General features: G+C 36.5%; 1 protein-coding gene across 2 annotated transcripts in view; it reads left to right on the top strand.

The window, feature by feature from the left end:
* Window positions 1–13,968, top strand: part of LIN9 (lin-9 DREAM MuvB core complex component) — a 40,412-nt gene that overhangs the window by 20,394 nt on the left and 6,050 nt on the right. For both annotated transcript variants that reach the window (XM_065631047.1, XM_065631046.1), the window contains 6 exons: window positions 699–824; window positions 4,496–4,653; window positions 5,755–5,888; window positions 6,901–7,020; window positions 7,271–7,372; window positions 12,963–13,043. In XM_065631047.1, the coding sequence (XP_065487119.1) occupies window positions 699–824; window positions 4,496–4,653; window positions 5,755–5,888; window positions 6,901–7,020; window positions 7,271–7,372; window positions 12,963–13,043 (721 nt within the window). The remainder of the gene's footprint in view (window positions 1–698; window positions 825–4,495; window positions 4,654–5,754; window positions 5,889–6,900; window positions 7,021–7,270; window positions 7,373–12,962; window positions 13,044–13,968) is intronic.

The following is a 13,968-nucleotide window of genomic DNA, read 5'->3' as shown; positions in this document are numbered from 1 at the left end:
ATGTGGTACTACAAAGAAAAAGGCAGTCATAAAACATAGAGATACAGACAGGTCACAGCATCAAAGAGAAATTCATGAGTTGTGTAGGTAGGTTCTCTGAACTGTCACTTCTATTATACTGATCCTCTGCTTCATCATGAAGTCATGGTATGCTATAATAAAAGTCTCAGCTGTATAGCTGTAGAGAATGACAAGTTGGCTCAATTTCCTGTATTTTGGAACCCTCTGAGAATCTGGGTTATAATTGAATGACTTTATGAAAAAGGTACTGTCTTTCTATTTGTCAGTATCACATTGTCCCTTCTTTTATTCTCAGTACCTCCCCATATCTTTATGGTTTTCTTCAGTGTGTTGCAGTATCCTCATGACACTGCACTGGCTTTGCTGAAGTTTCATTTGGTGCCTTTATATACATCATAAAGCAGGATTAAATCATATGTAGTAACAAAAAAGAGGAACATTTTTAAACATCACTGATACTGAGGCTGAAATAGAACAATATTCCTGGAAATGTTCTGTCTTTGTTTTCAGTTGAATTTATTTCAGGTTAGATTTGTCCTTTGAATAGGAGTGTCTTGTTTATGTGACTAATTCATACTTTTCATTGTCAATGTATTTCTTATGGTGGATGTTTTTTGGAATTTCATGACAAAAGTTTACTGAGTGTAGTTAACAGAGAACCAACTATGTTTCAACAGACCACTATTTGAAGGAGATAATGACTTCTGTATATGCCTGAAAGAATCTTTCCCAACTTTGAAAACCAGAAAATTGACAAGAGTAGAATGGGGGAAAATCAGACGATTAATGGGAAAACCACGGAGGTAATTTTCTTTTTTTTTTTCCCAACTAATAACTACATGTATAACTACTGGAATTGTTGCTTCTAAAATAATTTTTCGTGCAGGTAGTAAAGCAAAATAATAACTGAGAGCAGAAAAACATTTTATTGAAAAGGTGTTCCCTGAGCATGCACCCCACTATCCACACACCCTGTTCCTTATATCTGTATATGTATATATATACAGACACTAAAACAGTGAATCCATTTGATAGATCACTGTAGTAAGTCAGATTATATTTCCTCAGATGGAGGCTGTTTCATCTTCTGTACCTGTAAACAACTTTACATAACTAAAAATTGCTAGTCCAGGGAAGGCAGCAGAGCCTCCTTAAAAATAGTTCCTTTTATGAATGGGTTCATATCATTTGAGCTTAACTGTGAGATAGCTTTTAGTTCTTCTACCATCAGGCTTTCCGCAAAGAAGGAAATCTGTGTATTTGAAGGTTAAATCATCACTTATTCATTTGACTTTTGCCAAAAGTGGATACCACTGTAAAAGATCAGCTGCCTCATTCAGCAGTCTCTTGGACCACTGATATTTTTTTCTGAAGGGGTGAGTGATGTTGTTTGGGTTGGGTTGTTGTTTTTTTTTTTTAATAAGCTACTATACAGGTAGTTTTTTAAAGAGAGTCATGCCAAAGGATCCACAGGTCTAAATGGGCAGGAGGTTGTTTTATGTGAATTCTGAAGTACGAGTAGTTGGCTGGATATAGAGCCTGGTTTGGTAACCAAAAGTTTATGATATCTTACTTTTTATCAACCTAAAATAAGCATTCCTGTTTGCTTTCCATTTCTTTAATAATTAAAAAAATGTACTTTTTCTAGATCTTCAGAGTGGTCTTTGGGCTCAGTTCTAAAAGATTATTAATTATTCTAAATCATTTGAATGTTTTTTGAAGATAATTTTCATCTACCTCTAGAGCAGTGCTTTTTGACATTACTATTCTTTTAGAAATTTCTGCTGTCTATCTTCATCATATGCAAGTAAGCCAAATACCATGTCAATACAGATATTCTCCCCATGAGGGAGGAGTAAAAAAATAAGAGATTTTTGCATCCACAGTGTTGATGGAAGAGGATAATAGTGTCTCTGTGTGATAGCTGTGCACGTGGTTATCATCTTTTTTTTAAATTTTGTTTTAAATATATTGTAATATTTTCTTATGTTTGCTGCTACTTTAAACGTCCTATCACACCATAAACAGTGTGGTTGATTGGCACAACAGTATCCTTCATGGGAACCTGCAAAGCTTGTAAGATTCCAGTAGACTGTGAGGAAAGATATGCTCCAAGAAAAGGAAGAGGTAATAGTTAGTCTTGTGTACTCTGCATAAATTTCATTGGGGTTGTGAAATAGCAATTGATATGAATTAAGCTCAGATTTGCTTATCCTGCCACTATATGATGGTGATGATTCTTCTGCTAGTTCAAATTCTCATGCCCAAGGTAGAAAGTGAAGATGTTCAACCTCTTTAAAAACCTCTATAGAAAAGTAATGAGGTTGCAATGTGACCTGTACTATAGTTTTCATCTTCATTTTTTCATAGAGATGGCCTGAAGATGGGATAATCTTCATTAAATATATTTGGGGGGCATGGGGTTGGAGATTTCCTGGAACAGAAGCCAGAAATATATTGCAAATACTTTCTACCTTCGTGACCTACAGCATTCGGAACAAAGACTTCTTAAGGACATCTGAGCTAGTAGTAACAGAGTAGTTGCTGTTGTAGGGACCTCCAAGGTCAGTAATTAGTATATTAGCATCTGAATTTGTATTTGTAAGAGCATGAGTCAAAGAACATCAGTGCCTGATGTTCCCGATGCAAGGCCTTGGACATGATCAGGACTAATATTAAAGTTTATGTTGCCTTTTTTTTTTTTCCTTGTCTTGCTGTGATTAGTCACACTCTCTGACCTGCATTTTGCTACTTCATATTCACAGCACAAGGCAAGCATTATTTCACAGTTGTTCCTCCTCAGTAGCAAACATGAAGCAAATAGCATCTTTAAATGAAAATATCCAAATAAGCTTTGCATAAGTCTCCCAGATACTATCTCTCTGCCATATCCCTTTCCAGATGTTTTGATTTCCTAATGAGGATCATTAGGCAATACACAACTCCAGGTAAATACATTCTGCTCTGCAGTGGTAAACTGGTGAGAGGGACACGCACCTACAGTCGCTCAATCTACAGTACAGTGTCTAGACTAGGCATGGTAATAAAAGGCAACTGATGTGTGCACATAGAGAGAGGTGAAACTGCTGATCAGCATGAAACAAAGTGGTCTCAGCACCCTGGCAGCCTAATTCTTAATGATCTTCTCATACACGTTGTAAGAGAGAGAAATTTTAGAGAATGGTGAACTGGCTTTGCGCAACTCAGAGCTGAGAGGGTATGCAGAAGAAAACATAAGAATGTTTTGGCATATAATAAAAGAGTAGTAGAACTAGACTTTGAAATCGGAGATGACTGTGCAATAGTGAGTGAGAGAGAAATAAATGAGCAAGGTCTTGAAGGGATTTAAAACAGAAAGCTGTTCACAGTATAGGAAGAGGAACCAGTGGAGAGATTGTCAGTATCTTCTAAAATAACCTCGTAAAATAGGACTTTTTATTGATCAGTAATCAATATATAACAGTATGAATTCCACAGAAAATATTTAAATTGCATTTGACTGCAGTAAAGCAATTAACAAAGGTAGTAAACTATTTGATAAATAACTGCTTCTGCAATTAAGCAGACCTACACTAGCATCTCTACTCCTTTTTTAAATGACTTCTTTCATTGACATAAGAATGATATAACTTTTTTTTTTTTTAATAAGGAACAAGATATAGGATTGAGTCCTTAATGTCTTCATGCTTTTAGTATCTTCCTTATGCATCATGCCTATCCAATAGGTTAAAAGTGGAAATGAATACAACCAAATAAGGGCCTTGGGAGTCTTTCATCTTTTAGATGACATTTTAAGACACCACCCCCCAAAAAAATGGAGAAGGCGACTGCTAGAGATTATCTGATTTTACACAATAGCCCAAGTTCAAACAAATTTGTATTTTTACAATGATCAGTCTTGGAACAATTCATCTGCAGAACAGAGATTTTGTGGCTGAGTGTTGGTTGCATCTCTGCAGCGTACAAAGAGACAGAGAAGCGTTCTTTTATGTTCTGAGTCTGGTGCCCTTTCACAGTAAGTTAGTTTAATTGAGCTATAAGCACACATGAAAGGGACCTACTATGTATGAGGAAGTGATGGCAGCCGGGGACCTCACAAAAGTCTTCCTGAGGTGCATTGAGCTGGTACCTGGGGTAGGGTGGATGTGAGACCTGCTTTAGCTTTGTCGTGATGCCAGGTAGATCCCTGTAAGCAGAAAAAGTCCTAAAAAGTTGTACTGTCCTGGTATACTAATGCAAACAGCTAGCATTCCTGAGTATTTTTAGAAAATAAACTGTTATTTTAGGAGTGATAATTCTGGGGAGTAAGACTGTCTAAATCCATTTGCTGAAATCCTTCTCTTGAACACTTCATCTCAAGCTTTTTCATTTTCCATTAATGAGTTGTAAATGATGCCTATTTATTTGATGTTTCTTCTTATATGTATGTTTTCAGTGCTGAATTGAAGTATAGTTTTACCTAATTGTGTTCTAGGTGTTCCTCTGCATTCTTTGAGGAAGAAAGATCAGCATTAAAACAGAAACGGCAGAAAATAAGGCTTTTGCAGCAGCGGAAAGTTGCAGATATTTCACAGTTCAAAGATCTTCCAGAAGAAATTCCATTACCACTGGTAATAGGAACAAAAGTTACAGGTGATTTCTTAAAAACAAACAAATAAACTAGCCAAATGTTTTGTAAAGATTTTAGTAAACCATAATATACTTAGTGTACATAGTTAAAATAAATTTAAAACATAAAAACTGGTATGTTTTTATTCTTAGCTTATTGAGAAGGTGCTTGTAAGGATTAGCTAGTATTTATAAAACAGGGACAGTTTTGAGGTACAAACTCAGTATGGTTTATTATTTCTGCTGTTCAAATTGTAGAATATTTGTTTGTTTCTTTTTTAAAGTCTAGTATATTTAATATCCTGGAGAGAGAGATGCTTAAATACAAAGAGCTAAGTGTTGTCTGAAAGTTTGAAATCTAACCTAATATGAAATGTGGAGCTTTACTTTTTCCATTAAAATAAAAGTATCTGTTATGAAACAGATATACAATTGATACTGGAGTGTAGTTGGACAGACATACTGAACATGCCATTGCTTTACTGAAAAAACGTAGCACGTAAGTGCAAAAGGAATATTGTTAACAACATTCCACAAGTTTTGTCTAATTTTATAAAAATGTTAATTCCTCAATCCTGTTTGTGGTCCAGATGCTTGTCAGTTAAGCACAGTATCTCCCACTCGCACCACTGCTGTTTGTGGCTTTTTGCATTCTTCAGCAACAGTGCCCTTAATTCATGCTGAGGAGCAGGTGTGCACAGCGCGGCGTCTCCTCGCTCTCCTAGAGCTGTAGCCTTGAGCTGCGTTCTTCATTGTCTTTTGCTAAATATGCAGCCATCAGGGGAAGTGATCAAAGAGAAATTATGTGCAAAATCATCCAGAAGTTGACTTTTGCTTGCAAAATCTATTTGTTGGAAGACATTCGATGTTAAATAGTGTTTTATTTAGACGTAAGTGTAGTGCTAAGGATTAGCTCTGGGAAATACTTGACTTGCAAAGATAAATTTGACAAAAATGTGTGTAGTATTTCTGTTGCATACAATTCCTTTTCTGAGTTAACTATTTTTTTCCTTTAGTCTGTGTCTTTTTAATATATATAAAAGTTTGCTTGCAAAAGATAATTAGGTCTATTTTTCTCATTAATATCAGAACCTTATAATGTTTGCTTTGGTTTTTTTTTTAAAGCACGTTTGCGAGGTGTCCATGATGGACTATTCACTGGACAGATAGACGCTGTAGACACTCTTAATGCTACGTACAGAGTGACTTTTGACAGGGCAGGTCTTGGAACACACACAATCCCAGATTATGAAGTTCTTGTAAGTATTAATGACACATTCTTAAAATAGCTGTAATTAAAAAATAAAAATCTACAATTATCTTCTTTAATCAAAAAGAAGATAATTCAAAATATAACATCCAGATGGTGTTGTCATAAAGTAGAAACAAGCACAAGAGATGCATGGGAAATTCCACGGGAATGAGCTTCTACCGTTTATGGTTTTATAGAACAGGGTAACCGTCTGTGATAAAAACATAATGGCTCAAGCTGGAATAATTTACTAGACCTACTATTATAGGTTATTATAGTAGCTTGAGTTTAATATCAAGAAATATAACAAGTAGCGTAAGATCCCAAGGAAAATTTTGCTATGGGATCCTGGCAGGGTTTGCAGGAAACGTTCAAGAAAACCTGGCCCTTTGTAATTTGCCAAAGTCTGGAAAAGCCTCTGGTAGGCACAAGCAAGTGTTATGAGTTGATCTGACCTCATTTTGAAACTTTTTATGGTAATGAAACTGCCTATGGGGATGTTGCTTTGGTCAAACAATTTGGGATTATTTCCTAGCTCATAGACTTTTGTACCAATTTATGAGCTCCAGGAGATGTTCCTGCCAAACAGCCTGACCCAAACTGCAAGCTTTTCAGAGGACCTCATGTTATTTTGTATCTTCTCTAATGCTGAATCTAATAAGGGCCTTTAATTTGTCTAAAGAACTAATCTCTGTCATGATCTGAATTTGGAGCCTCTGCTGAACTCCCGTTCAGTCATGATTTATGTGCAACTTGCCACTAGAATTTTTGGAAGTATTCTTACAGGTTTTATTTGACATGATGCCATAACACTTGGAAAACTCCAGCAATGGAATATGATTTTGAAGCTCCTGCTAGCCCCAAAGCATAACATTAATCTTTTAATGTCGTTGGGTTTGGGGCATGGCTAGTCAAGATTCCAGAAATGTATTATGTATTGCAACAGGTGTGTTAATTCCAACAGGTTGTGTTAATTAATCTGACCGCTGAAGTATATCCTTTCTTTTCATGTCCAACAGAGTAATGAGCCTCATGAAACCATGCCAATTGCTGCCTTCGGACAGAAGCAACGGCCTTCAAGGTTCTTTATGACCCCTCCACGATTGCCTTACACACCTTCACTCCAGTCTCCAATTACAGTAAGTTAATTTTCATGTAATATTAATCCTGGCTTGTATCGGGAATAGTGTGGCCAGCAGGACTAGGGCAGCGATCATTCCACTGTACTCGACACTGGTGAGGTCCCACTTCGAATTCTATGGTTCTGTGTTGAAGCTGTTGCCTTAAACAGTTCTTGAGATGAATTTTCTGAGGTTATTCAGTAAGATAAAAATTTTAGCAAATCCCTCTAAAAATAAGCTATAACATTAAATGTTCTTTCTTGTATAGGACAGTGATCCTTTATTAGGACAATCTTCGTGGAAAAGCAAAATTTCAGGCACAGATAGCGAAACACTAGGCGGCTTCCCAGTAGAATTCCTCATTCAAGTGGTAAGTGTTAACTGCAACTCTTAATTTTGTGTATTGTCCTTTTGTGTTTATTCTGCCAATTCTTCTGCAGTTAGATGACCTTCTGTTGATTTATGACAGATATGGTGATACCCAAATTAACTTTTGAAAAGATGTTAATAATAGTTGTTTTAATTCCCCCCTGTCCCTTCTTAATTTTCTCACTTGTCCATGAGCTTTGAAATATGCTGCTCTACAGACTGCAGGAGGGGCTCACGTCTCCAGAAGTGTGCCTTATTTTTCCCAACTCTACCACTTGGTCTAAAAAAAGATATTATTTCTACCTGCAAACTTTGTACTGTGCTGAGTCTTTTTTATTTAAAATATATATGCATTATGCAAAGAACATTTCTCCATGTCCATTATCATATGTTGTATAATCTTTGTGTTATGTCCTACCCTCTTGGAGAAGAAAAGCAGCACTCTTTTTCCTGAAAGCAAACGTACATGTCGTAAATTTAAAAAACAACAACAAACAAACAAAAACCCAAACAACAACAAAAACCCAAACAACCTGGTTTTGTATACCAGTTCAGAAGAGCAGAGACAAGTAATGTTGGGAAGCTGAGATCCATTGAATATCAAAACTCATCAAAGCAAGTTACCCTTCAGGATGATGGAAGAATGTAATTGCTCATATTGGCTTAGCTTAAGATCTGTGATTGAGTTCTTTAACAATGAAAGTTGTTTTGAACATGCTAAAGGAGATTGGAATTCTCTTTCAAATATTAAGAATGGAGAAAAAATGTTGCTAAAAGCTTCTTAAATTTTAAAGTGTATGTAATTGGTCAGAAGAATCAAGTTGTGTCTGTAGTTCACGAGACACTAATATTTTGGCCGTTCAACAGAATTAATTTTATTTCACAGAATGATCTATTCAGTTTCTTAGGGGAAACTTATCATATGAAGCCAATTTTGAAAAAGGTGGCTTGGCATCTAGCTTAGCTAAGAAAATTTAAATAGTGGTCATTGCTGTAAGATTAATTATGTTAAAAAATGAAATGCACAAAAGATACAGCCTTTGTTTGTGCTGCTAAAGGGTATCTGCAGCAGTCCTACTTGAGTCACCCAGTATGATCAATGAAACTGGGTAGCTAAGGTGTATCGAGCTTTACAACTATTTAGTGCATTCAGTTGATCTGTTCATGATATTGTTTCTGTATTTTATACCTGAAAATGTGTGATTTCTCAGTAGCGTTTGGTGGTATGTTATTACTTAGAAGGAAATCTGAGTTTTAAAAGTATAGGCCTCTAGCTTGTATTACAGATGTTGTCGTTTTACAAAGGTACTGCATTAATATGTTTTTGCTTGAAGATAGTCAAAAGATTTTGAACAAAATCAAGCCACAGATTTTTGGCATTTATGTGAGCATCCTAATACTTTATTCAGGTTTTCCTTAAAGAATTGTGAGGCTTTACATTTATTGAAGGACTATGCATTATTTTTAACCCTAGCATCTTAAGCATTTTAAGTATCAACTTTTTTTATTGGAAGTTTAAGAATGGTACTGAAATTTAGTGTTAGGAAATACGTAAGACTGGTGAGTACTGATTATTAATTGTACTGCTTTCACCAGTCCAGAGGTATTTTTACGTTAAAGGTGATGGTTAAAGATGTTCTAACGTTTCTTATACACTGGTACAGTAAAAAGGTCAAAGCCCTCGTTCTGATTTAATGGCAATTTGGGAAGTAAATGATCAGAAAATGTCTGATTCAAAGAAAACTGTATGGAGAACTATTGCTAGGCAGTTATTTATGAAACCATGAATAAACAATTTCATGGGAAAACTTTATTTTGGATAAAACAGAAAAAATGCAGCACACGTTGAATAAGGTTTCAGCCCAGCCCCTTTGTTTTCTTTTATGGGTTCTGAAATTAATTTGGAACTGCTAAGCTATTCCCTGACAGAACAAAAGGAAGCGTAGCCAAAGTCACGTGCAGATGCTGACAAATAAATGTTAGGGATATTCTCTTTAGGTGTAACTTGCAAGCAAACTTGTAAGCAAACATTTGGACTTGTAACAACTATTTTAATCATAGTTCTACACTGATGAGTCTTAGTTTTTCTAACCTTTATATTAATTTCTAAGTGTTTACATTTTGCCATCAGAGGCTGCTATTCTTGCTGGTTTTTACTGGGGACATATATATATGCATATTAGGAGAAGAATGTATCAAAAATTAACATTGTGATATTAAGAATGAAGTCAACAAAAAACAAGTAATTTTTTTTTTTTAAAGTTTTTCATACTTACATGCTCTACGTAATGTATCCTTAAATATTTTGTAGGCTATAGTGCAGTTCGAAATCAATAGATTACATTCTAGTCATTATGAAAATTTGGAGCATGTTTTTCCGAGCACTCAGCTACAGCTTTTTTTTCTTTTTCCCCCTCTCTACCCCCTTCCTCCTTGCTTTGGGAAAAAAAATAGACTGGGAAGGAAACAATCTAGGAGAAAACATCTTATTTGCAGGGTTGCTGCGTGTCCAGTAGAGGGAGTAGGTTAATGCAGCACGTTCAGAAAAGTGAATTGCTGTGGGGAAAGGAGTGATCTCAACTGCAATGCATGAGGAAAAATCTAAAAATGGATACTGGGTTTTTGACAGTTTTGTGCTTATGAAAATTTTGAAAATATCCCCTAGTAAGTCATTGCACACTTTAATTTGAAATGCTTGTGTTCTTATAAATATTCTTTTGACTAAAAATGAAATCTAAATGTACTGGTTGGGCTGTTCCTTCATCTCTTTTAATGTGGAAAAGCATTGTACTAAAATCTCATTTCCAGTTTAATGAGAACTATATAACAGTAAACAGGGTGAGTTATGCTGAAAATAGAACTCTTAAGCAAGACTTTTTCAAGGAAAGTAGGGCTGAAGTGAGTTAAAGCATTCACTGATGATACCAGCAAATGAAAATGGAATTCTGTTCCATAAAATGTACCAATGAGAGAAAGCTGGTAGACATCACAAATCCAGCAATAGATCAGAGTTTCTTGTAGAAAGAATCAGATTATCCTGATCACTGGAGTAAACCTGGGAATAGGATGAATATAATCTAAAATCCAGTCTTGTGAACTGAGGAACTAGGACCCTGCAATCCTCAAATATGTCTGAACATCCAAGTAGAAGTTAAACACCAAATACCTTGCAAGTTTGGGGGACAAATAATATATTCTGCATTAAGTTGAGGACTCGCCAGCTTAATCAAGGAGAAGGACTTAGAAGTGGGCAGTTGCCAGATGGTGATGACAGCAGAGCCTGACGAGTAACATTTTGGCAGCAATGGCAGACGGTGCTCTCCTTCCTCCCAGGTGTTTTTTGCCAACATGAGTATGTGTAGTGTGTTATAAACTAGATCAGAGAGATAATCCAGCTCACAAGTAACAACTCTAAAATTTCTTTTTTCTTGCCTTTTCTGAATTTATTCTTTTTCATTATCAGTTCCCTGATTGGGTTCTGCATGTATTAATAGCTGCAAAAATGCAAGTGCTGGCTCAGCGTGGACATTGGGGGCAGCACCAGGACAGAATGAGCAGCTAGAATTGGAAGAGTGATAACCTATGCAGTATTGCCTCTGTGCATCTGACCAGGGCTTGCCAACCGTTCATAAGATACATCTGGCAAAGTATTTGCGGTACATAGAAGTATTGATGCCATTGTACAGGCCTGGTTTACAGGCCTGTCATTTGCAATACTGTTACAGATTTCCTGTTGTTCACATTCAGGAAAGATGACAGCGAATGGGAAAAAAAAATATATATGTGTGTGTATGTGTGTGTATGTGTGTATATATATATATATATATATATATATATATATATATATATATATATATACAGAAAGGGCCACAAAAGTTTAGGAGATCAAGAGCCTTTTATGGGAGAGGAGACTGGAAATGCTTGGGTTGTGATTAGTCTGGTGAAAGGAGGGTCGAGAAGAAGAAACGCTCTACTATTGATGAATAAACAGGGATAAATACAAGGAGGAAGAGCTTATATTTAGTTGAAAAACAGCTTTGGGAAAATGACATGGCCAGCAGGTGGAGGGAGGTGATTCTGCCCTTCTACTCTGCTTAGGTGAGACCCCACCTGGAGTCCTGTGTCCAGCTCTGGAGCCCTCAGTAAAGACATGGACCTGTTGGAGAGGGGCCAGAGGAGCCACAGAAATGATCAGAGGGCTGGAACAGCTCTGCTGTGGGGACAGGCTGAGAGAGTTGGGGTTGTTCAGCCCAGAGAAGAGAAGACTCCAGGGAGACCTTATTGTGGCCTTTGAGTACTTAAAATGGGCCTGTAAGAAAGATGAGGACAGACTTTTTAGCAGGGCCTGTTGTGATAGGAAAAGGGGTGATGGTTTTATACTAGAAGAGGGGAGATTCAGGCTGGACATGAGGAAGAAATTTTTTACAATGAGAGTGGTAAAACATTGGAACAAGTTTCCCAGAGAGGTGGTAGATGCCCCATCCCTGGAGACATTCCAGGCCAGGCTGGACGGGGCTCTGAGCAACCTGATCTAGTTGAAGATGTCCCTGCTCATTGCAGGGAGGTTGGACTGGATGACCTTTGGAGGTCCCTTCCAACCCAAACTATTTCATGATTCTATGGTTCTATGATTCTAAATTGGTACAAAGTGAACAAGTATGCATTTAACATGGAAAGTCCAAGAAGATTCATAATTAGCTGAAAGAGGACCTGGAACAATTTTCCATTAGGATTTGTGAGGGCAGGAAACATGGCTCCTTTAAGACTGCACTTGAAAATCAACGAAGGAGATTATATATAAGCAGAGGTATGTTGAACTAGGAGTTCCTATCTCTCCCAGTCCCATGTTCCACTACTAGGATGCAGTTAACCCCTTTGCAATTTATAAAACTTGAATTCTTGGCTCTGTTTCCATCAGTAATAAAATTGTTGCTAGCTGTAGTGGAGCTAGGATTTCTCTTGGGGCCCTAGAGAGGATGAACAGTTTTAGTAGTGATGTATGTGTTGAGAGCACTCCCAGTGATTTCCACTTCAGCCTGCGAGGTCCCAGTGGCAGCAGACACAAGGTATTCCCATTGCGAAAGAGGGAAATGGAAAGCCCAGAGTTGATCTATATAAAATAGATCTGATCTCTATACCAGGTTTTACTGCAGGAGTGTACACAAAGGGCTGGTGCTTGGTTGAGGGCTCAGTGGGAACAGGCTGAGAGCTGTGTGAAAAGAAGGTATGGTAAGGTGAGTGATATTAATTATTGTACAGGATGATAACACCCTCTGCTTTCCTTTAGGCTACAAAAAAAAAAGATGATTCTTGATTCTTCAGCCTCTAGCTGGCCATAAATTATATTAGTCTTCCTATAAGGGATATTGGCTGATGGATTTTAGCATTCTCCAATCCAGGACACTTGAAAATGCTTTAAAAATCTCTAGAATATCCATTGTTTAATTAAATTTTATTTCTGCATCTTGATGAACAACTGAGAAATGTACTTTAAAATGATGAAAGAAACACGTTTTATTATCTTGAATTCCTATGGCATTTTAAAACTAGTTAAAGATCTATTAATTCTAAAAATAGTTCCTTTGTTTTAGACCAGGTTATCGAAAATCCTTATGATCAAGAAGGAACACATCAAACAATTGAGAGAGATGAATACAGAAGCAGAAAAGCTGGTGAGAATGTTCTCTTTTCAGTTCTTAAAACAGGATATGTTTTAACAGCTAGTGCAAAGAGGTACTATTAAAACGAGAGTCTAAATAAGCTATTTTATCACTTTCTATAATGTGGAATTTGTTTATTTTTTAAAGACAAGTCAGATAGGTCAGTTGTTTCAAATATGCTTCTCCTTTGGAAGCATTATGCTTTGGAAACTGATTAATGTTAACAACAGAATAACCTATGTCAGTTGACAAATAGAGGAAGAAAATACTGTGTACTTTGAGAATCTCAGGTACAAGTGTATATGGTAAGACATTAATCATAATTTTGTTTTGTGGATGGTAGGTACTTATTTAGCTTTCTCGCTAAAACAATAACTCACTTCAGAGATTTTTTTTATATATATATATAAAACTCTGAGTGCCCTTGACTGGCATTTAAAATTACAATACCAGAGCAGCTACAACATAATTAGAAGCAGTAGAATAGTTTTTCTTGCTAGGCTTTATCTAATCATCAGTCAGTAAATCAAAATGATAAGAGTGCCTCTTCTACCTCCCATGGCTATCAATCAACGTGAAAGTGGAACACTATCAGTCTCAACCTTCCACTAGCATCCATTCAGACACTTGTCTCTACAATGTACATGCAGAAGGCTAAAGGTTTGTGGAGAGGAAGAGGAATCCTTTTTATATCTTGAAACCAAAAATGCAGATTTTTTTTTCATGTAAAATATTTGAATGTTGAAGGATTCATTTTATTATGGTAAGATTTCCCTCTTTGTCCCTTCAGCAATCATGTGCACATGTACGTTCTGTTACTTTGCTTCCTACTGCCCCATATGTCTGTAATTTTCTTCTTTTGTGCTGTGATGCTGCTCTTCAAAACCTTGTTATCATTTCAGTTACTACATTATTTTTTCTGTGCATCAAATGTTTT

This window comes from Caloenas nicobarica, chromosome 3 (assembly GCF_036013445.1).
Source record: "Caloenas nicobarica isolate bCalNic1 chromosome 3, bCalNic1.hap1, whole genome shotgun sequence".
Taxonomy (NCBI): Eukaryota; Metazoa; Chordata; class Aves; order Columbiformes; family Columbidae; genus Caloenas; species Caloenas nicobarica.
This window is presented reverse-complemented; position numbering and strand designations above follow the sequence as displayed.